At 42.2% G+C, this 23943-nt stretch overlaps 1 protein-coding gene and 1 long non-coding RNA gene across 3 annotated transcripts in view; both read right to left on the reverse strand.

Annotated features, from left to right (window-relative positions):
• Nucleotides 1-9999: 9999 nt before the first annotated feature.
• LOC121877451 overlaps nt 10000-23943 on the reverse strand; it is an 18887-nt gene continuing 4943 nt past the window's right edge. Inside the window, exons 2-8 of one of the 2 annotated variants that reach the window (XM_042383217.1) lie at nt 16572-16582; nt 14020-14189; nt 13492-13666; nt 13286-13385; nt 11881-13182; nt 11513-11625; nt 10000-11119 (exon numbers count right to left, since the gene is read on the reverse strand). In XM_042383217.1, the coding sequence (XP_042239151.1) occupies nt 10863-11119; nt 11513-11625; nt 11881-13182; nt 13286-13385; nt 13492-13666; nt 14020-14189; nt 16572-16582 (2128 nt within the window). In that variant the 3' untranslated portion in view covers nt 10000-10862. The remainder of the gene's footprint in view (nt 11120-11512; nt 11626-11880; nt 13183-13285; nt 13386-13491; nt 13667-14019; nt 14190-16571; nt 16583-23943) is intronic. The other variant, XM_042383218.1, reaches the window with a different exon arrangement.
• On the reverse strand, nt 18098-19190 carry LOC121877452. Its single transcript, XR_006091004.1, has 2 exons — nt 18338-19190; nt 18098-18208 (listed from the first exon to the last, which is right to left on the reverse strand). It is a non-coding gene; the product is annotated as an uncharacterized LOC121877452 (long non-coding RNA).

Raw genomic sequence — 23943 nt, forward strand, 5'->3', positions numbered from 1 at the left:
ACACGACTCCCGCAGAAACTGAGCACCGTCGCCCCACCGTAGCTGATAAAGAAAGGGCTTATCTCTCAAAATATATTGTTATCAGTGACATGATAATAGTCATGGGGGGAGATGTCGGGGGGCAGTACTAGCCAGGGTGAGGGAGGGAGGGTGCCAAGGTGAGGGAGGGAGGGTGCCAAGGTGAGTGAGGGAGGGAGGGTGTCATAGTGAGGGAGGGAGGGTGCCAAGGTGAGGAGGAGGGTGTCATAGTGAGGGAGGGAGGTGCCAGGGCAGGAGGAGGAGGAGGGTGTCATAGTGAGGGGAGGGAGGTGCCAGGGTGAGGAGAGAGGGAGGGTGTCATAGTGAGGGAGGGAGGGTGCTACAAGGGAGGGAGGGAGGGAGGCCAGCAGGGAGGGAGGTGCCAGGGTGAGTGAGGGCTGAGGCCAGGGTGAGGAAGGAGGGTGCCAAGGTGAGTGAGTGAGGAGGGTGCCAGGGTGAGGAGGGAGGGAGGGTGCCAGGGTGAGTGAGGGAGGGAGGGTGGCCAGTGAGGGAGGAAGGGTGCCAGGGTGAGTGAGGGAGGGTGTCATAATGAGGGAGAGAGGGTGCCAAGGTGAGTGGAGTGAGGGAGGTGTCAGTAGTGAGGGAGGGAGGGTGCCAGGTGAGTCAGGAAAACACAGCGAGGAGGGAGGGTGCCAGGGTGAGGGAAGGAGGGTGCCAAGGTGAGTGAGTGAGGGAGGGTGTCATGCGGGAGGGAGGGAGGGTGCCAGGTGAGGAGGAGGAGGGTACGGTAGTGAGGGGAGGGGAGGGTGCCAGGGTGAGTGAGTGAGAAGGTGTCATAGTGAGGAGGGAGGAGGGTGCCAGGGTGAGTGAGGGAGGGTGGTCATAATGAGGGAGGGAGGGCGTCATAATGAGGGAGGGAGGGTGCCAAGGTGAGTGGAGTGAGGGGAGGCGTCATAGTGAGGGAGGGAGGGTGCCAGGGTGAGTGAGGGAGGGTGTCATAGTGAGGGAGGGAGGAGGTGCCAGGGTGAGGGAAGGAGGGTGCCAAGGTGGAGTGAGTAAGGAGGGTGTCATAGTGAGGGAGTGGAGGGTGCCAAGGTGAGGAGCAGGAGGAAAAGTTGCAGTGAGCGGAGGAGGGTGCCAAGGTGAGGAGGGAGGGAGGGTGTCATAGTGAGGGGAGGAGGGTGCCAAGGTGTGGAGTGAGGGAGGGTGTCATAGTGAGGGAGGGAGGGTGCCAGGGTGAGGAAGGGAGAGAAGATGGGTTGGTGGTGCTGAGACAGGGTGAGGGAGGGAGGGAGGTTAGAGTTGATAGCGTATTAATATCCACGTTTTTTTCTCAGCCTTGCTATATATATCATTAAGTTTTTCTTATAGGAGACAAGGTGTTGAAGTACCAGTAGCTGTGGTGGTGATGATGATGATGGTGATGATGGTGGTGGTGGTGATGATGATGATGGTGATGATGGTGGTGGTGATGATGATGATGGTGATGACGGTGGTGGTGGTGGTGATGATGATGATGGTGATGATGGTGGTGGTGGTGATGATGATGATGGTGATGATGGGGTGGTGATGATGATGATGGTGATGATGGTGGTGGTGGTGATGATGATGATGGTGATGATGGTGGTGGTGGTGATGATGATGGTGATGATGATGGTGGTGGTGGTGATGATGATGATGGTGATGATGGTGGTGGTGGTGATGATGATGATGGTGATGATGGTGGTGGTGGTGATGATGATGATGGTGATGATGGTGGTGGTGGTGATGATGATGGTGATGATGATGGTGGTGATAATGATGGTGGTGGTGGTGATAATGAAGATGATGGTTGTGGTAGTGGTGTCAGTTGTTATGGTGATGATGTTGATGGTGGTGACAATGAGGGTGGTGACGGTGTTGTGACGGAGATGGTGATGAGTGATGGTGATCTCAAGGTCATCCTCACGACAAGTTAACACAGCCGAGATTAACAAGACTCATGGTCAAGGTCATGTGCATAACACTACTGACTTACATAACAAAACGTGTGTGTGTGTGGTGGTTATATATCAGTATCGGCCAACTGTTGCGTTATGGAGGCGAGCGAGCTGACCCGGGCAGGGTGAAACTATGGGCAAGTTTCTTTACGCCATTTACCTCTGTCTACTCAGCAGTAATTGGAAACCTTGATGTTAATCGACTTACGGATCGTAATCCGGAGTAATGGTTAGCCAGTGCAGTTGACAAGTTGTCCGGTCTTCTGGGACTATTCCTTGACACTGGGTCATGCAGCTCGTTAACTTACGGTGTTGGCGACCACTTTTACACCTTAAACAAATTCACGCATAGATGGCCCTTGGGCCGGCCATCCTCGTTTCACGAGGGGCAACCATTAGGAATTATTACATGTATGTGTGTGTGTGTGTGTGTGTGCGTGTGTGTGTGTGTGTGTATGTGTTGTGTGTGTGTGTTGTGTGAATGTGTGTGTGTGTGTGTGTGTGTGTGTGTGTGTTGTGTGTATGTGTGTGTATGTGTGTTGTGTGTGTGTGTTGTGTGAATGTGTGTGTGTGTGTGTATGTGTGTGTGTGGTGTGAATGTGTGTGTGTGTGTGTGTGTGTGTGTGTGTGTGTGTGTATGTATGTGTGTATGTGTGAATGTGTGTGTGTGTGTGTATGTGTGTTGTGTGTATGTGTGTTGTGTGTATGTGTGTGTGTATGTGTGTTGTGTGTATGTGTGTGTGTATGTGTGTTGTGTGTGTGTGTGTTGTGTGAATGTGTGTGTGTGTGTGTGTGTGTGTGTGTGTGTGTTGTGTGTATGTGTGTGTATGTGTGTTGTGTGTGTGTGTGTTGTGTGAATGTGTGTGTGTGTGTGTGTATGTGTGTGTGTGGTGTGAATGTGTGTGTGTGTGTGTGTGTGTGTGTGTGTGTGTGTATGTATGTGTGTGTATGTGTGTGAATGTGTGTGTGTGTGTGTATGTGTGTTGTGTGTATGTGTGTTGTGTGTATGTGTGTGTGTATGTGTGTTGTGTGTATGTGTGTGTGTATGTGTGTTGTGTGTGTGTGTTGTGTGAATGTGTGTGTTGTGTGAATGAGTATGTTGTGTGTGTGTGTGTGTGGTGAAAAGTTTGTCATCATTAATTATGTCACCAAATTGTGTTTTAACTTGAAGAAAAATTCACTGATAATCGTGATATTTTACACAAGGAAAGGCGCGGAGAAAGGAGTAGATGGAGTGGAAAAAACAGCAGAAGACGTGGAGAAAGTAGTTCGAACCAGTGAAGAAAGCAGTAGAAAGCACCAACAGGGAGCTTACACGGGGAGCAAGTGTTGTGTTCGCTTTACAGACTTAATGCATTATCTAGGTAATGCTTTTACTGAGGGTCGTATCTTATCTGACAGCTGACTATCACCGTGACTGCGTGTTGAGGGAGGGAGGTCTTTTTTAATATTGTTCTCGTTACAAACTACGGGGTAATAGTGACCTAAAACTGGGGTGGTTAGGGTGATATTTTGAGATATGCTAATCTAAACCTAATACTAACCTAACCTAATGATAACCGAACCTTGTCTAATGCTAACTTAACCTAATACTAACCTAACCTAACCCAATGCTAACCTAACCTAATACTAACCTAACCCAATGCTAACCTAACCCAATGCTAACCTAACCCAATGCTAACCTAACCTAATCATCACCTAACCTTATGATAATCTAACCTAACCTAATCTAATGATAACCGAACCTAATCTAACCTAGTTTTTAACCTAACCTAACTTTACCTAACATAATGCTAACCTAACCTAACGCTAACCTAACCTAACGCTAACTTAACTTTATGCTAACCTGACACTAACCTAACCATTACCTGATTTGTGTTTTCTTAGGTTAGGTTATGTTAGGCCAGGTTAGTTTAGGTTAGGTTAGGTTAGGTTAGGTTAGGCCAGGTTAGTTTAGGTTAGGTTAGGTTAGGTTAGGTTAGGTTAGGTTAGGTTATGTTAGGCCAGGTTAGTTTAGGTATCCAGTGACTCATCCAAATCTTACCTATGACAGAGACAACGCCACAGCGACCATTATCTACCTACCTTCAACAGTTTCTACACCATGTCATCAAACACCCAACCTTACCGAAGAAATGGCGCAGCAGTGTATAATAATCATCAATCAGGTGAACATGTTTATCGACGTTATCAGAATCATATTTGGACCATTCAATGTGACCACAGACGCCCCTCAAACCCTCCCCCTCCCCCTCCTCCCCCCCCCCTCTCCACCAGTATTGTGATGGTCTGGTGGTTTTATATTTCAACACTAGTGGCGTTCATGATGGTGTCTTGAAGGAGCTGGATCACTATACTGAAGTCGTTCTGTTTACATCATCTCATTGTCTCTGTCTGTGTCCCCTTTCTGTGATAATTACACACACACACACACACTACTACTACTACTACTACTACTACTACTACTACTACTTTGCTGTCAATCGGAATCCATTATGGCGATCATCCAGCTATGATACAATGATATATTCGTTGGTGAGTTCTGAAGTCACTCGAGAGGCCGATACGAAACCTGTGTAGATTGCTTTGTACACCTCTGTAGATTACATTGTACACCTGTGTTTACATAGTCCTGGGCCACGAGCTGCACAGGGAAAGGGAGGGAGGGGGAAGGGAGAGGAGGAATGGATGAGGGAGGGAGGGATAGCAGTAGGGTCGGCGGAATATGAAATATGGCCCTTAAAACACCCTTATATGGAACAGGGTAGGATGTCTAGTGCCTGTACCGACAGACAATAACTAACCCTTGACACAACCCTAACACACTATTAGCTTAGCTAGGCGGTCAGCCCGCCCTCTCTTACCTCCTCCTAAATTTCTTCAATTTCCGAACTATAACTTCCTTCCCCCACCTCTAATCTTCCTTCATCCCTCCTGTCTCTACAAACAAAAACAAAATGAGGGAGGGTGGCGTCCACGAGTTTGGTCACTGCTTTTCGTTGTTTAGTCGCGGTTTTCGGTGTTCAGTTGGTAAATAACGCCAAAATGGTTCACAAACATGAAGCATATACAGTTGAAATTACATGTAAGTAAGATAGCCGTATCGCCTGGACTGTAAACAAACAACTTAGCATTTCCCTCCCACCGCCCTCCCCACACACACACACACGAAATATTATCAAGTCTTATACAGTACCGTCTATTTGTGGTTTCCATTCGGCCAAAATATTATGATAATTACCCCGTGGGTCTATATTTTCAGTAGAATTCGTCGGATTTATAGATTTCAGCGGAAACTCAACAAGCGCTATGTTTGTTTTTGAGTCAAGTTAAGAAATGTAGAGCGGGAAATGGAAGGAGGCACAGAGTAGGGTAGAGAGAGGGAGGTAAGTTGTTTTAACTACTGCAACTGTCATACTAGAACACGCCAGTATCTCATGCTACTGTATACAATTCCTGAAAATGTACTTACCCCTTGTCTGTGTACAGTGAAGGCTAACTCTTACAGCTTATCTTCAGTCTGTGTGTATGTGTACTCTCTGACACTCAGTGCATAACTTTACTTTAATAAATCGTATAATCAATCTCGTAATTTTTGGTTCATAGTCCTGGAATTTGTTATCATTATTAATTATATGATAATAAAGAGGAGTGGTGCATTAAAGTTGGTTAACTATACCTGCGTGAGCCCTTAGATTCTAGAAGAACAAGTTAGCTTGGTGAGTGTCGTGATCCTGATCCCTGGAACACTGTGTAAACTAAGAAAAGTCTAACAAAAGAACCATTAAGTGCTCAGTTCGGTGGCAGTGTAGTAAAACCTTACCTGACAAAAAAAAACTCTTTATAATGATGTCTTTACTTATCAACATACGTTTTATTTAACTAATTATGAGGTGTTGCCAAATCCCGCCAGCTAAGCAACGTTTAGTGTGACTCACCTGTTTAATGTTTACATTCTATTGTGGTAGTTAGCCAGCATCTTGTGGTGTATTTTGTGCTTAATACTCGCGAATAATGAGTTCCTCAAACAGTGATAATCTACCACTGGTGTCTGTATATTCACAGAAGCCTAGGAGGAATGTGGAGAACTAATTTGTTGTGATAGTAATGAGAAAAATTAACAGCCGAGGTGAACATTACTGTGTTGTGACTTACATGTGCTTGTGATTGCTTTAATAATGTAACCATGGACAAGATTGAGGTTAATTTCAATAAGCTTTTGGGCTATATATGACTTTAACCAGCAAAATGATCTGCCTAAGCTTGTGAGTTCAAATAATGTGAACAGTAGCCTCATCGTGGAGAAGCCTAATGGAGCCTCACCATCACTCACGCGGACTAGCATCATCATCAGTCATGGTAAGTGTTGATACAAGTAATTATTTAACATTGATATTTGTGATTATTGTTGTATTTCTGGCCATATTTTCACAGTTATATTATGTGTGGAGAAAGTTTTTACAATATCAATATTCTTCGTAATTTTGATGTAGTCTCTGGCAGAAATTAATTACCGTATATACTAGTCTTAAACAACGTATACTTCTTGACTATGAAAACAAATAACACAAGCTTTCTAGTTCAATTTCGTACGATAACTTTTTCATCTGTAATACTTCCACTTCGTTATTAGACAATTTATGTAAGAATTAAACGTAATTAACTCTGATATCGTTTAAATTTTGACATATCTGTACTATTTCCATACAAAAGCTCTTATTTACACAAGAATATATTCAATTTACACCTCCAAAAGCTATAAAAACTCATATTTACACCTGATTCAGACAAGGAGAATCACACCAAAACAACAGCGGACAATTCTAACATTTTATTTGAGTCATACAAAATGGTCTTCAGCTGTAAAACACATTAGGCTGGATTAACACAACAGTGGCAGCACCTTCAACTCAAAATGATCAACTCACGAGCTCACTCTCTCATAAATGACGATTCTTAACAAACGTACACACACCAGTGACGTTCAACACCTTTTCATAAAGTATTGGATCCCCTGTGCTGTCATGATAGGCTACGGTGTCTATTGTCTACTGTCTGATTATTATAGGCGTCATGTGTCTTATTTTTCCGATTATAGCGCCATATGTCTTTGTTTTGTTTTGATTATAGCTATCATATGTCCTATCTTATTTCTCAACAGTCCACTTTCGTTAAAAAAAATTATCTCTTTGTCAAATGAGATCCCCCCCAAGGATTGTAGTATCAAAGAACAAGGTCATTTCTCCTCAATAAATGCCATACTTGGTAATGAATAGCACCATACTTGTCGAAGGAGGAAAATACCGCCTCTTCCGTCGCTAAATGTCTGAGCGATAAACTATCATTAATTTTTCGAGAATTATCATACAGTACATAGAAATGACTGATAAAATAAGTTCAAGAGGAAGTGTAATACGGATGTTAATAAGGTATAATACGGCGTTTATAATTTATATATAGAACTTTATATAGGATAAAACAGTGAAGAAAATAGGTATTTGATTTATATTAGTGATTAGGTTGAATTATATTAGTTTGGGTACGTTTGCTGCGTTTGGGATACATTGTTCAGATTTGATTTAATACTTACAAAATAACTCTTATTATTCTGATGACTGTAAGTATGTATATTATCAACCTTGGTACAGTGTCTTTACTAGTATACATATCAACAAGACTTCCTTATACAGTTTTTTAATGTAATAGTTAACATTGATAAGTATATTTTATTGCCTTAATGAATGTATCCAGTTAACAGTCAGGATATGAACTGTTACTCCAGCGTGTACTAATAGGTATTTTTGGTCATAGTAACAAGCACCAGTCCGTTGTATTTTTAGATTCAGTTAATTGAGCAAGTCGGCCGTGGTGGGACTGTGGCTGGCTGGTTCACTGTGAAACATTGTCTTTGTTGATGGGGGAGCTGGGTGGCGCCCATGAGAAAGATGCCAGCTGTGTCTCGTGGCCAGCTGTGTGTCTGAATCTGTATTACCTCACTACAAAAACTATTAATTTGGTACTTTTAATATAAGTACTTGTAATTATTTTTTGTTTATATCTGTAGAATGTTTATTTGCTGTAGAATGGTGACACTATTTCGTTGATACAGTTACCATGTTACTTTATGTTATGTATGAGGTCGTGTTTACAGATCCCTACTACGTAACAGTAACAGACTCCCTCCCTGATATTAATGACTGGCTACTGTTCAGCTACGTACAGACTTTGTTTAAGGACCATTGTTGTGTGCAGCTTCCCACGTAGTGTGTGTGTGTGTGTGTGTGTGTGTGTGTGTGTGTGTGTGTGTGTGTTCCTCAGAATGACCACACACAGAGACGAAGACACATAATGGTCGTAGTTGTGGTAGATATGGAGGCCAATTATTGAAGACTATTCTAAGTAAGGGATGAGGCTAGTCCGTCAAAACTGTAGTCACAAACTTGCGTCACAGTCATCGTACGTCACAAACTTACGTCACAGTCATCGTACGTCACAAACTTACGTCACAGTCATCTTTCGTCACAAACTTTCGTCACAAACTTACGTCACAAACTTACGTCACAGTCATCTTACGTCACAAACTTACGTCACAGTTATCTTACGTCACAAACTTTCGTCACAAACTTACGTCACAAACTTTCGTCACAGTCATCTTACGTCACAAACTTACGTCACAAACTTTCGTCACAGTCATCTTACGTCACAAACTTACGTCACAGTCATCTTACGTCACAAACTTACGTCACAAACTTACGTCACTGTCGTTCTTAAAAAAAACACTACATAAATTCCTCAGTAATATAGTTCACCAATTAAACGTCATTAAAACACATACACAAACAAAATAAACACAGGTCATTCTAATCAGCCCATCATACAACACAGGGTCATCATCATCATCATCATCATCATCAATCATCATTATCATCATTCATAACAAACACATTAATCATCTCCTCCCCATTAGATTGTACAAGTATCTGTCATCACATCAGCAACAACATAAACATTTTCTTTGTTTAACCTATACGATATATGTCATGAAATACCTTAGTGTCATATAAAACAGTATAGTAATTTGTCTCCTTATTTCTCTCTTATTTTAATTTCTTTAGTGTACAGTATATAAGTTAACACGTTATTAGTTTTAACATCACGTGGTTGTTTGTGGTTGTTATTGTAAGGTTTTGTTGTGTATGTGTGTGTGTGTGTGTGTGTGTGTGTGTGTGTGTGTGTGTGTGTGTGTGTGTGTGTGTGTGTGTGTGTGTGTGTGTGTGTGTCGGAGGCACTACACCTAGCAACACTACGGATGATGCGAATCTACCGTACCAGTGGCGGCTCGTGCATAAGGCTGAAGAGCTGCAGTCCCCCCAGACACTCACTGCCAGGCGTATGATTCCTTTAGAGAGACAGCTGAATAATACACTACCAACAAATATATCATTTTATATGTTATTTAATTATTTTCAATACGTTGCTAAGTGAATTTTCATTAAAATTAGACCAAAATTTAAATTACTTTCATAGTTGCTGTCAATGCTGTACGATTCATGTCTGTTATTAATTGGCGCCGCCGCCGCACTTGAAGCAGCTCAGTCTCGTGTTTACATTGCGTGTAGACGGTGTGGTTAAATCGTGCTTTCTTTAATTACCCTTTGCCTATGGAAAATCGAGTGAAGTATTTGCAAAACATCAACTTTTCCCAGCTGACATTAAATGAAAAGACTGAAATCAAAGCAAGAGGAAGACCTACACCAGTTTTATCCATTCAACAGAACAGTACGGACTTTATTTTCAAGTAATACATGGTGAATGACAGACTGTCTGCTTTAGCAGTGATATCCATTGAAAATAAAATGATAACAGAAATAAAGGATTTTAATGAAATAGTAATAAACAATTTTGCTACATCGAAGAGCAGACACGCCGACTTTATTTTCAATTAATACTGGTCCATCACCACCAACACTACTACCATGCCCTGGGAATTGGTGGACATCAACTACAACTCATACCTGAGGTAGGTCAAATTTGTGTATCCTACTGTTGTGTGAGGCTTGCAGTCCCTCCATTTTATTTTTCACGAGCCGCCACTGCGTACCACAAACACACGTCTCTTACCACACACACACACACATATACACACACAAGATAAACAAATACTGTACGTGTGCAGCATTATGGCAAGTTACTGAGCAGATCACCTGAAGATTAGACACCCCAAGCTTAATTTACCTGATAATTAAACACCCTAACGCTATCTGGAGGTGTTAGGTTAGGTTAGGTTAACGTTAGGGTGTTTAATCATCAGGTGAAATAAGCTTGGGTGTCTAATCTTCAGGTCATTCCACGGAACATTTCTCTATAATCAAGAGAATCAATTAAAAAACAAGAGAGAAGATTTTGACTAGTTAAGCTTACCCACACACACACACATACACACACGCACACACACAAACAAGCTTTTATAAAACAAGCTTTGGCTAACTAAATTATCCAACAGCTTCGAGCAGTGAGTGAGTGAGTGAGTGTCCGGCGGCTACAACACACTCCGTGAGCAGAGACAGTCGGCTGTGTGTCTTGGGGGGGTGTCCGGCGGAGATTATAACTTGTGCGACCGTGTGTGTCTGAGGCTGAACCTGAACTCTGATAGGTCAAGTCTGCCCTCAGTACCTTGATTGACCTGGCTCTGACCTCTACCAAAATCCGTCTTTAGGAGTTTGATATTTTTTTTTTTTATGTATTGTGGCTGAGGCTGTTAGAGAGAGAGAGAGAGAGTTCAGGCCTGGTAAGGTACACACACACACAGATTGTCCATTACAACAACACCTTATAGCACCAACACCTCCGGGGGGGGGGGGCGATAAAGAGCCTACACAGTTCACGTCACCAGCAGAAGGTCCTTCAACCTAGCGTCCACACAGACTTCTCCTTACTGGTGGTTTCGAGGGTACAGATGTGAGCGAGATGGTTCATGTTGGTGGTGTAAGCCTTGACCAGCGTGTCCTTGTACCGGTACATGGCCGTGTCCGTGATCCTGGGGTTCCTCACACAGTCGTCGCCGCCGAACTCACACACGCGGTAGTGGTGTAAGAAGGCCACCTCGTTGGGTACATTCAGTGTTCCCTTACCAGGTAGGAACTCCCAGACGAAGTGATTACCTGTGGGATGAGTTGTAGAGTTAGTGTGTGTGTGTGTGTGTGTATTGGCTTCAACAGGTGTAAGCCCCCTCCACCTCCTCGCTCACCTGGCAGGTATATAGTTGTCAGGTGGGGTATGTGAAGACGCCCTAATCTGTTGTACCATTATTGCACAGTCATCATAATACAATCATAGTCGCACACTACTATCCTTGTCCACCTTAGTCACACCTCGATCACACCCCTGTCACACCTCCGTCACATCATACTCGTAACACAGCATCACACATAAGAGCTCGCCATCACCTGCCCTTAACCTCCTCCCCGTGTCGATGCAGCAGCAGGTGTGTGTGGTGGAACAGATAATACACCTTAATGAATCACAGGTGAATTAATTAGGTTGTTGTGACTTACCTGCCTCCACCACGAAGGGAGTGACGGCAATGTACTTGGACCTCTGTTTGTGCGGGTGGAACCTCTGTCGTCGGCGAGTCTTACGGAGCGTCACCAGGGGCGGCAGGGAGGCGCTGCAGGAGTGTGAGGGGTTAACACACACACACCACAGGGGTTTATAGTTAGACACAGTATGAGCATTAGGGTCAAGATGAACACTCTTAGAGGCACCAGAGGGAGATCAATAATGTGTATGCCAGTGTCTTTTTTTAGATCTATTTAACTAATTTGTGTCTATTCCATAAGTAACTTTGGTTGATCTAAGTGTTGTCAGGACGTGGTATACCAGACCTGATCATGAGTGGTCGCTTACAACACCATTAACTCACCTGCTGGGGTCGTCCGGCCACTGGAGGTAAAAGAAGGAGTTCTGGAAGCTGATAGCACCAATCTTGCGGGCGTCGGCCTTGGTGTGAAGATAACGGAGGAGCTGCGGCAGGCTGGTGTTGGCGTGCGGCACAATGTACTCGTCCAGGTCGATCATGAGGATATACTTGTACTGATACATGTAGCGGTACAAGCAGTCGTTAAGCGACGCGAACAGCCCCTCCGTCCGGATCTCTTTTTGGGATTTTATATCGAGTTTCCAAGGCAGTATGTTAACCAGACCCTGGTCAACATACTGCCTCAGTATGCAGTCAACATCCTTGCCGATGGTGTGGTTGTACAGGGTGAAGTGTTCCACGCCCAGGATTTTGTTCAGCTCTATAAACTCTACCACCTGGTTCACGTTGTTGTAGTCGAAGTGTAGAGGCTTCACACACACCGCGAAGCTGTTCTTCACTTCCTCTTTATTTACGTCGAGGTTCATTACTCTCAGCTTGTTGGTGGCGTTACCTCCGGGGTCCGCCATGATGGACACACTCTCCGGGGGAGGGATGGGCTGCTTCCCGTTCTTGTAGATAATAAGAGGACAGGCGATGAAACAAGCGGAGAACTTGAGGTTCCAGTTTTCCCTGATGATTTTGATGGCACCGTTGAGTATGAGGGTGCTGGAGTTGGAGTACCAGTACTTACACCACACACGGTCACTCTTTTTGGTCTGGGTGGCACCAATAACTCGGATGATCTTACCTTTGCGGTCGTCGTAGTAGGCGGAGTAGACGAAGAACTTGTGCTTGGTGTAGAAGACTGGCTGCCACTCACCGTCAGTAGCGGAACTGTTGCTGCCGAAGTAAGTGATCTCCTTGAGGCCCAGCATGTTGAGCCAGTCCACCTTGGCTATACCGTGAACTGACTTGACTAGGTTCCCGGTGACTCGAGCCATGAGGTGCGTTTCGTCTACGTTCTTCCTGTAGAATCTCTCGTTATTACCAGTCTTACTCTTGACGGAGAGCTCCTGTCTCCTGTAGGTGTCGATCTCCAGTTGTCCCACCAGCTTCTTGTCTTCCATGAAGTAGTCGGGGATGTCACCGATGGGGTCGAAGGCTGACGGTCGCTTGTTGCCGAAGAGCATCCCTGTCCGGTGTTCGTCTATGAAGAACACCTCCACCACCAGGATCACCACGAACACCAACATGAACACCAACACGAAGAAGATGGACATGTTGTTCCTGTCCTTGATCCGCTGACGCTGTTTCTTGACCATGGCGTTACGGCGCTGTCTGTTGAACCCATTGAGCAGAGAGTACCTGTGGGGAGCCAGGTGTTGAGTTTCCACACACACACACACACACACACAAGTTTATGTGCACATATAGTTTAAATACACGCAGAGGTGATGTAGACACTCACTTGTTGTGTATGGAGCGCCAGTAGCGCATCGCCTCACTCCTCACCGTCATCTTCTCTCGGTCACTTTTGATGCGCATGCGCGCTGAGCTCGGGGGATCGTCTGGCAGGGTGGGACCAAGGATAACATTAATTACCCCTATAACTGTGGTGGTACAGGTGGTGATGATGGTACAATCAATCAACAGGTAAATACAACACACACACACCTTGATCGGAGAAGGGCCAACTGGGGTCAGTGGAGGTGTGCGGGGCGGGACGGGGCGAGTAGCAGGGCGGGGCCTGACGGTGCAGGTCACTTGACTGGGAGTTGAGAGCGTGGAGGGAGGTCTTGGGCGGTCGCGGTGGCTTGTAGCATTCTGATGAATCCAGATCTACGCACACCTGAGTGGGAGAGAGATGGTTAGTGGGTGGCCAGGTAGAGGGATGGATGGGTGGCCAGGTAGAGGGATGGATGGGTGGCCAGGTAGAGGGATGGATGGGTGGCCAGGTAGAGGGATAGATGGGTGGCCAGGTAGAGGGATGGATGGGTGGCCAGGTAGAGGGATGGATGGGTGGCCAGGTGATAGATGGAAGGGTGACCAGGTGATAGATGGAAGGTTGACCGGGTGATAGATGGAAGGGTGGCCAGGTGAGAAGTAAAAGGGTAGAGAAGCAGATAGATAGATGAAGGGGTAGCTAAAATAGATGGACGGGTAGACAAATAGAAGGGAAGCCGGGAAGACGGGGACACATACCTTGACAGTGGAAGGTTCCTTGCAGACTGGGGTGGTGGAGGTGATGGCGGGGTGGATGGAGGGATGGGAGGAAGGGCTGGGACTGCGGTTACGGTGGATGAGGCCTTCCACGTTACTCGGTGTCCCTCCAGGGTCTCGGGCACTCGACGGCTTGGTCCAGTCCCCCGGTTCTGAAGGTCAGGTCAAAGGTCACGTTAATTCATTCATCTTTACTGACACCAGTTTGGCAGGATGGAGGGACAGGGGTTGGGGGGGGGTCAGGACGTCACTGTGTTATTGGCCATGACGTCACAGGTTTATTGGCCATGACGTCACAGTGCTGGTTATGACGTCACATTATCGATCATGACATCACAGTGTTATTGGTCATGTCACAGAATTGTAGGTCATGACGTCACTCGGTTATTACGTCATTAATCGTAGTGGGAGGGGGGGGGAAACAAACACAAAAACAAACAAACAAACACTCCCTCTTAAGCAACTCCCACAACAAACTTTGACCCTAAACAAACACAAATTATCTCACCCACTTAAAATTATTCATCAACCTTTAAAATCAATCAACAAACTTTTGATCAAATTATAAAAAAAAAAAATTCCTTAATTCAAATATCTAAATAAATTATGAATATTTGTATTATTATTGTCAGTCAAAAAAGAGAGTTTTAATCACATGCATCAACAGCCAATAATTAGACAGATAGACAGATTCGTTATAGACAGACAAACAGATAGACAGGAGGTAGAGTAAGCAGCCATAGTCTTCTTGATAATAGCCAGAATTCTGAAAGTCGAAAAGCAATAAATGAAAGAAGAAAGAAAGAAAGAAATGAAAGAAGAATTAGCTGACCATATCATCGTCCACCATCTTCCTGTATTAGGTAAGGTTAGGTTAGGTTAGGTTAGGTTAGGTGTTATGAGAAGGTTAGCAAGACTCAGGCAAAACTTATACAGCTAAGACTTCTAAGCTCAAGTCTCAGCTAAGATATATACAGCTAAGACTCAGCTAAGAATCCCAACTATACCTCAGCTGTAAGTAAGATTAAGCTTAAAAAGTTCAGCTTAAATATCAAACCCAACTGGAGCTTAAGCCAGATATCTGCGAAGCTTTATATCATATTCAGCTAAGTATCAGTATAGACTCAGCTAAAAAGATAGCTGTAAATAAGGTTCTCATCAGACTCAGCTTAATATTTCAGCTTAAGTAATCTGGAACGTGTGTAACTGTAAACTTCGTGCTGCAGCTACAAGCAGAGGTTGTATTTACAGAATGGTTGGTAAGCTAAGAAGCTATGATGGGATAAAGCTTGTTGGATCAGCTATGGTAGTACGGTTTATTCTACGTGTTAGTTATGGTAGGGTGTAAACAACTAAAGCTATGGTAGGATGTAGACAGAAAGCTATGGTAGGGTGTAGACAAAGAGAGCTATGGTAGGGTGTAGACAAAGCTATGATAGGGTGTAGACAAAGCTATGATAGGGTGTAGACAACTAAAGCTCTGGTAGGATGTAGACAGAGACAGCAATGGTAGGGTGTAGACAAAGAGAGCTATGGTAGGGTGTAGACAAAGTTATGGTAGGGTGTAGACAACTAAAGCTATGGTAGGATGTAGACAGAGAAAGCTATGGTAGGGTGTAGACAGAGAAAACTATGGTAGGGTGTAGACAAAGAGAGCTATGGTAGGGTGTAGACAAAGCTATGGTAAGGTGTAGACAAAGCTATGGTAGGGTGTAGACAAAGCTATGGCAGGGTGTAAACAACTAAAGCTATGGTAGGATGTAGACAGAGAAAGCTATGGTAGGGTGTAGACAGAGAAAGCTATGGTAGGGTGTAGACAAAGCTATGGTACGGTGTAGACAAAGAGAGCTATGGTAGGGTGTAGACAACTAAAGCTATGGTAGGATGCAAACAGAGAAAGCTATGGTAGGGTGCAAACAATTAAAGCTATGATAGGGTGTAAACAACTACAGCTACGATAAGGTATAATTCTAATCATCTACAACAATACAAACAGCACAATAACTTACTTCAATGGTAAACAACAAACAATCCGGTCCACACACACACAAACAAACACACGATGCAACACTACTCTTTAAAAGTAAACTAATAATTATCGTAAAAAAAATATATATATTGAAGTTAAAGATAAAAATAAAGCATTGAGAAAAATAATATTAAGTCAGGATGGAATAAAAATGTATACACAGGGGGAAAAAAATGTCTCAGATTTTCAATGGTTTAAAATCTGAGTGATATCCCCCCCCCCATGGTAAATAAACACTCAATAAATACGTGTTTGGTTATGGTTACTTAAACAAAACAAGATAAGCAAGAAGAAGATGTGAGAGAAAAATAAACAATAAATTAAACAATTGACAGATCAAACTCCACAAGCTGAACAAGTGAGTGAGAGAGAGAGCGACAGAGAGAGAGGCTGTGTTCAAAGTTATAATGAACATTAATATATTACCCTTGTCTACTTTGAACAAGACAGCCTCCCCCCACCCTCCCCTTCCCCGTGAGAGAATAAACATACAGATAAAACTTACCAATATCGAAGCTTGGAACAAAGTTAACATTATAGCATAAATTATGAGGGATCTAGATAACACCTAACAAAAAACAGATGTCACGTTATCTCTGGTGTGTGGGGTAGGGCAGACAGACAGACAGACAGACATACGGCTTCTAACTAAGAGCTCTAGAGGTATAGTTTAAAAAATAATAGAATATAGTTGTTATAGTAGTACATGATGGCGGTGACTACAGTAAGGCTCATAACACAAGCATCTACTATATTAAACTACAGCCAGGTAACCGAAGTTAATTAACGTTTACAGGTATAATGGCCCAGGTAACTAGATTCTCAAAGATTCTTATTGTGATTCTTTGTCTTAACGAGAATTCATTCACAAATACTATAGTATGTCTATGTAATATCAAAGATCATTTTACTTTTAACAATTCCCGAACGTTATTATTATATATAGGGTGTTCAAGAAATATGACCCTCCCTCCCTCCCTTCTCCCTGCCTGCTCCCTCCCTCCCTCCCTGCCTGCTCCCTGAGACACTGAGAGTTGGAGGGAGGGAAACAGGGAGCAGGAAGGCAGGTAGGGAGGGAGGGAGCAGGCAGGAAGGCAGGTAGGGAGGGAAACAGGGAGCAGGCAGGAAGGCAGGTAGGGAGGGAGGGAGTAGGGAAGCAGAGAGCAGGCAGGGAGGGAAGGAGGCAGGGAGCAGGCAGGGAGGTAGGGAGACAGGAAAATTTTTCTGGGACACCCCATATTCGTCTCACCTTAACCATCTTCAAGAGAGAGAGTTACTGAACGTAGGAAATATTGGAGAATCTATACGCTAGTCTGGTCATCCTTATGGAGGTATAGTGTGTGTGTGTGTGTGTGTGTGTGTCAGTCAAGCCATAAACACCCGTGTATACAATAAGGCCAGGAAATTAAATGTTGTATTGTTTGACATGGAGAGGGCGTGTGTCGTATGTAAACAATAGCCACGTGGAGGGTATGTGTCGTATGTAAACAATAGCCACGTGGAGGGTATGTGTCGTATGTAAACAATAGCCACGTGGAGAGTATGTGTCGTATGTAAACACCTGATGATTGAACACCCTAACGCTACTTGGGGGTGTTTGGTTAGGTTAGGTTAAGGTATGTTAGATTAGATTACGATTAGATTAGGTTTGTTCAGGTTAGATTCGGGTTAGATTAGGTTAGGATTAAGTTTGGTTAGCGCCAGAGTTTCTAATCATCTTGTGAAATAAATAGCGGGGTGTCTAATCTTCACGTGATACATATAATAAAATAAAAACAAAATCACTTACTGTCTTCATTTGATGTTTGTTTGTTTTTTATCTCTCTATTATCTATTACTGTATATCACTAAACTGTAGAGGCGTGTGTGTATGTGTGTCTGTCACTTCTCCATTGTTTCTGTCGTCCATAAGTTGGTGTTCTGTCACTCTCACCCTCCCTCACTCTCCCTCACACCAGACGTAGGAAGAACAACATTATAACACGTCGACTTGATATCTCTTTTTCTTTCATCTTATTTCTCATATTTTTCTCTTAATTTTCTTCACTATTTCACTCACTAAATCTCCCATCCAGTCTGTGTTATTAATTCAAAGTCATTTTATATTAAGTTTTCAGTATAACTAAGTCGTATTTGTTCTTGCTGTTGATAAAAATAAATATTATAAAAATATTCGGATTATTGCCACAGTTTCCAATGATGTTTTAATTACATGGCCACAGTTGGCTGGTTTAAGTTAACTCAGTACTGTGTGTTTCTGTCTGAATATACTGTCACTTAGCACTGTCCACTCTCTCCTGTACACTGTGGTGACTGTCTTTTAAATGGTAACACACACACACACACACACACACATACACACACACATCCTCCTCCATTGCCAAATAACTACTTAAACTAATTCATTCTACTGTATGAGTTTATTTATTTTTTCTTTATTATCTCTATTAATCCTCAAACATTCATTTTATATTTAATTTCTCTATTTATCACAATTATGAATTTCCTATAGGGATAAGTTCTCCATCTCTAGACTCCTGGCAACGATTTTTACCCAATGGCACTGCCAGGCACACCATGACGCCATCAAGCTATAGCTCTCTTTTGTTTTACCTCCTGTACACAACACCTCCACCTACACCCACACCTGTATCTCACCACTTACACCCATACCTATACTTCATCACATACACCCACACCTTCACCACTACACCCGTGTGAGGCTCAATGGCTGGTTGTGTCAACAAGGGGTAAAGCAGGGTGAGGCTATCCTCTGTGTGTGTGTGAAGGCAGTTTAGCTAGTGTGACGTATGTTGCAATCCACCACACACACACACCGAGTATTATGATGGTGTGTGTGTGTGTGTGCGTGTGTGTGTGTGTGTGTGCGTGTGTGTGTGTGTGCGTGTGTGTGTGTGTGTGAACAATAATCAAGCGGTCTGAGCCCATAACGTAGACAACGACCCCATTTTAAGTTCACCAGAAGTAAACAATAATATCTGTATTGGATGGTCTCAGTGTAAACAATAAGCCTCCAGTGAACGCTACATAATGAAAAATATATTAACTTCATGGATGTATAGAACATAAGAATATAAGAAAATAAGGAGTCTGCAATAGGCCGGTTGGCCTGTGCATGGCAGCTCCTGTCTAGAGTTACTACCACTCTCTATCATCCATGAATCTATCTAGCCTCCTTTTAAAACTTTCCAGCGTTCCAGCACTTACTACAAAGTTGCCAAGCTTGTTCCACTCGTCCACCACCCTATTTGTGAACCAGTTTCTTCCTATCTTCCTCCTAAACCTAAACTTAACCAACTTAAATCCGTTACTCCGAGTCCTATCCTGCTCGGATATTATAAGAACTTTATCTATATCCCCTTTATTGATTCCTTTCACCCACTTAAATACTTCTATCATATCTCCCCGCACTCTTCGTCTCTCTAGGGAATGCAAGTTTAGTTTCTTTAATCTATCTTGATATGGAAGGTTTTTAAGTCCCGGAATCATTTTCGTCATTCTTCGCTGCACCGACTCCAGTGAATTGATATCCATTCTATAATAGGGACACCAGAACTGAACAGCATAATCGAGGTGCGGCCTGACTAGCGCAAGATATAGTTGCAATATGACCTCTGTACTCTTATTACTTACCCTTCTAGATATAAAACCCAATACTCTGTTTGCCTTATTTCGAACATTAACGCACTGTTTTCTAGGCCATAGGTCCGGGCTTACAAATACCCCAAAGTCTCTTTCACAGGCGACTTCTCTAGGTTGATATTGTTAAGGCAGTATACATTAACAGTATTTGTTCTTCCAATATTAAGTACGCTGCACTTGCTGGTGTTGAATTTCATTTGCCATTTTTCTGATCACTCCTGTGTTCTATAGGTGAGCCATGATTTTATCCAATATAAATGTAAACACTGACTACGTGACGGATGGGTGGGAAGTAAACAACGATCTGGAGTGTTTATATTCAAGATGTAAACACTGGCCATGTGTCAAGTGAATGGCCTGTAATCACTGACCACGTGGCGAGTAAGGTGTAAACACAAGTCACTTGGCGAGTAGGTAAACAAACTAGCTAAATGGCGAATAGGTAAACACAAGCCACGTGGTGAGTAAAGTGTAAACACAAGTCACTTGGCGAGTAGGTAAACAAACTAGCTAAATGGCGAATAGGTAAACACAAGCCTCGTGGCGAATAAGTAAACAAACTAGCTAGGTGGCGAGTAAGTAAACACAAGCCACGTGGCGAATAGGTAAACAAACCACGTGGCTAGTAGGTAAACAAACTAGCTAGGTGGCGAATGGTAGAAAAGTAAACAGAAGCCACGTGGCGAGTGAGAAAGATGTAAACAAGAGACACGTGGTATGAGTAGGTGAGACAATGAAACCTCCATATAACGAACTTCATCTCCCTATAACGGACTCCATCTCCATATAACGGACTCCATCTCCATATAACGGACTTCATCTCCATATAATCCGTTAGATGGGGGTATGTATCATATCTAACGGACCTTCGATATAATGGACTTTTTATCATAAAGTCCGTTATATAGAGGTTTCACAGTAGAGAGAGAGAGAGAGGAAAAAAGAGAGAGAGAGAGCAAGCAACAGATACTCACTGGGATGAAACACTGGAGCGAAAGGTCTGACGAACGTTCATACAAGCGGTGAGAGGGGGAGGGAGTGAGGGTAGACCACACAGGGAACATTTATATCAGTACAGTACTATCAATAATGTCACTTATGAGGAGCCATGGTATTCTGTTGGGTTCGTTTTCTATAATAATTTGGCTGATTTAAGGAGTATCTATATTAAAAAAATTATTTATTAATCCTAAGTATTTATATATTATTTTTATTTATTTTTTAGTAATGTCTATATTTTATTGATTTCAGTCATAACTCATTCATTCATTCATTCATTCAGGTATTCATCGTTTCTATACTTTCCTCACGTAAATTGTCCATTCATTCTTCTTTTTTTCTCAATCGTTACTTTTATCTCTTTCTCAAATCTCCTTTCATTTCTCATCCATGTATCCGGCTGTTACTCCCACTTCCAGCCGGCTAGTACAGTACACACACCTTTCCTTCTTACCACACACACAGCCAGCCAGATTCTTAAGGTCGAATCACAAAACAAAATATTGTCAACCTCAACCTGTGACACCCTGAGTATTGTGATCTGATATAAAGGTCAAAAGTTATTGTATTACCTGACCTGTTTTTTTTACTATATCTTAATTTAAGGAGGTCAATAATGCGTAATTGAGCTGAGAGAGAGAGAGAGAGAGAGATTCAAACTCTAGAACGTGTTTATTTTGGGGGGGTCAGTCGCTTCCGGGTGGGTGAAGGGTGACGGCGGGAGATCATAGAACACGGGAACTCAATTTAGACTTGCATAGCACCAGTATCTAATCTGTCCTGTTATATATTGTTTTTCCTTGAGTTTTTTTACTTTGAATTTTTTAAGAAACTACAAATATATAAACTCAGTGTTCAGTTGTTCCTTTTTTTTTTACTGTTTAGGAATTAATATAACAACTCTCTCTCTCTCTCTCTCTCTCACGGGTAACATTAGCTGGGAGTGAGAGTGTATGAGTGTTTGTCGCTTGTGTATGTAATTCTCACCACTCTGGGAATATCATGTTCCGGCCTGTATCATCCACACCCTTGAGTAAACCGACATACCAACATCACCACAACATTACATACATACATACATACATACATACATACATAGATACATGCAGCATCTCTTAACACATAGTGGACAGACACAAAACACCACCAACAACAACAACACACACACACACACACACACACACACACACACACACACACACACACACACACACACACACACACACACACACACACACACACACAGTGATCGAGGCGCCTCAACAAACCACTATGACTCCTCATCAAAACAGTACAATTATCTACACTACACATCACTAACACATTCCGCAACAATTACTCATAAAATTCTACAGATTCTCAAAAATTACTTATAAAACTCTACAGATCCTCAAAAATTACTCATAAAATTCTACAGATCCTCAAAATTTACTCATAAAACTCTACAGTTCCTCAAAAATTATTCATAAAACTCTACAGATCCTCAAAAGAAATTACGCATAAAACTCTACAGATCCTGAAAAGAAATTACTCATAAAACTCTTCAGATCCTCAAAAATTACTCATAAAACTCTTCAGATCCTCAAAAATTACTCATAAAATTCTACAGATCCTCAAAAATACTCTACATGCACATATACATATACAAATAATTATTATTCATATATCACATAGGAGAAAAATTACTAATGATACTTGATTATAAAATAGCGGCTCACAGAAACACTTAAAAACATGTTAATATATGTATATATATATATATATATATATATATATATATATATATATATATATATATATATATATATATATATATATATATATATATATATATATATATATATAGTCTAATATGATAAATTGTTATATTGATGTTGATAATATGTATAGAATATTATTATATGACTTGTGATGGTAATGATTTAAATAGTGATAATGTTAATAGTAATACTATAATAGTAATGATAGAATGTAATAATAATAATAAGAATAATAACAATAATAAGCATAAAAACAATAAAAATGATCCTAATAATAATAATACAACACCAAAAATAACAATAACAATAATAATAAGAAAATACCAATATTTACAAGAGCTTCCTACCCGTACTATTAGGTCAACAAAACCACTACAGCAACTTACAATAACTTATAAAATCACTTAAATTCTAAAAATAAAACTTATTTTTTTTCCTTTGACTTATTACTTAAAGATGGGGATTTGTCTTCATATTTTAGGGAATATTTGTGTTTTTTCCTGTTTGGTATTTGGTGTGTGTGGGTCATGTAGGTGAGTGTGTTGGGTCTTACACACTCGCTAATGTCTAACGCACTTCAATACACACAGACACTCATATCTAACGCACTTCAACACACTCACGTCTAACTCACTTCACCACACACAGACACTCATATCTAACGCACTTCGCCTCACTCACGTCTAACTCACTTCACCACACACACTCAAGTCTAACGCACTTCGCCACACACACACACACTCACGACTAACGCACTTCACCACACACACTCACATCTAACGCACTACACCACACACACTTACGTCTAACGCACTTCACCACACACACACTCACGTATACACACCTCACCACACACACTCACGTCTAACGCACTTCACCCCACCACACTTTTATATAAGCTAATATATATATGCAGGTAAATCACTGTGGGTGTGCGTGATATATATATATAAAGGAGAGAAAAAGAAAGATAGAAATTATTGACGAAGGAAGAACATATTTGAGAGACAGAGAGAGAGAGAGAGAGAGAGAGAGAGAGAGAGAGAGAGGATGCAGATTACAAGTGTCACTATTGATATGATTACTACAGTTCCCTTCACACAGTGTGTCGTTATGTGTGTATGACTGCATGTGTGTTTGTGTGAGTGTGTATATATTCATTGTCTGTGTACGTATATATTATGTATGTATGTATGTATGTATGTATAAGTGTATTAATGGGAATATATGTATATATGTATCCATAGGTGTTTATTATGTATATCAGTATATGTTGTAGTGATGGTGTGTGTGTGTGGTGTGGTAGGTGTGTGGTGTGGTAGGTGTGTGGTGTGGTAGAAGTGTAGCGGTGTTATAGTGCTGTAATTATGTAGTTTATAGTGTAGTGTTGTGGTGTGGTTGTATTAGTAGTGTGGTAGCGGAAGGGTGTGGTTGTGTGGTTGTGTGTGTAGTTCA

This window comes from Homarus americanus, unplaced genomic scaffold, assembly GCF_018991925.1.
Source record: "Homarus americanus isolate GMGI-L3 unplaced genomic scaffold, GMGI_Hamer_2.0 scaffold367, whole genome shotgun sequence".
In the NCBI taxonomy this organism is placed as follows: domain Eukaryota; kingdom Metazoa; phylum Arthropoda; class Malacostraca; order Decapoda; family Nephropidae; genus Homarus; species Homarus americanus.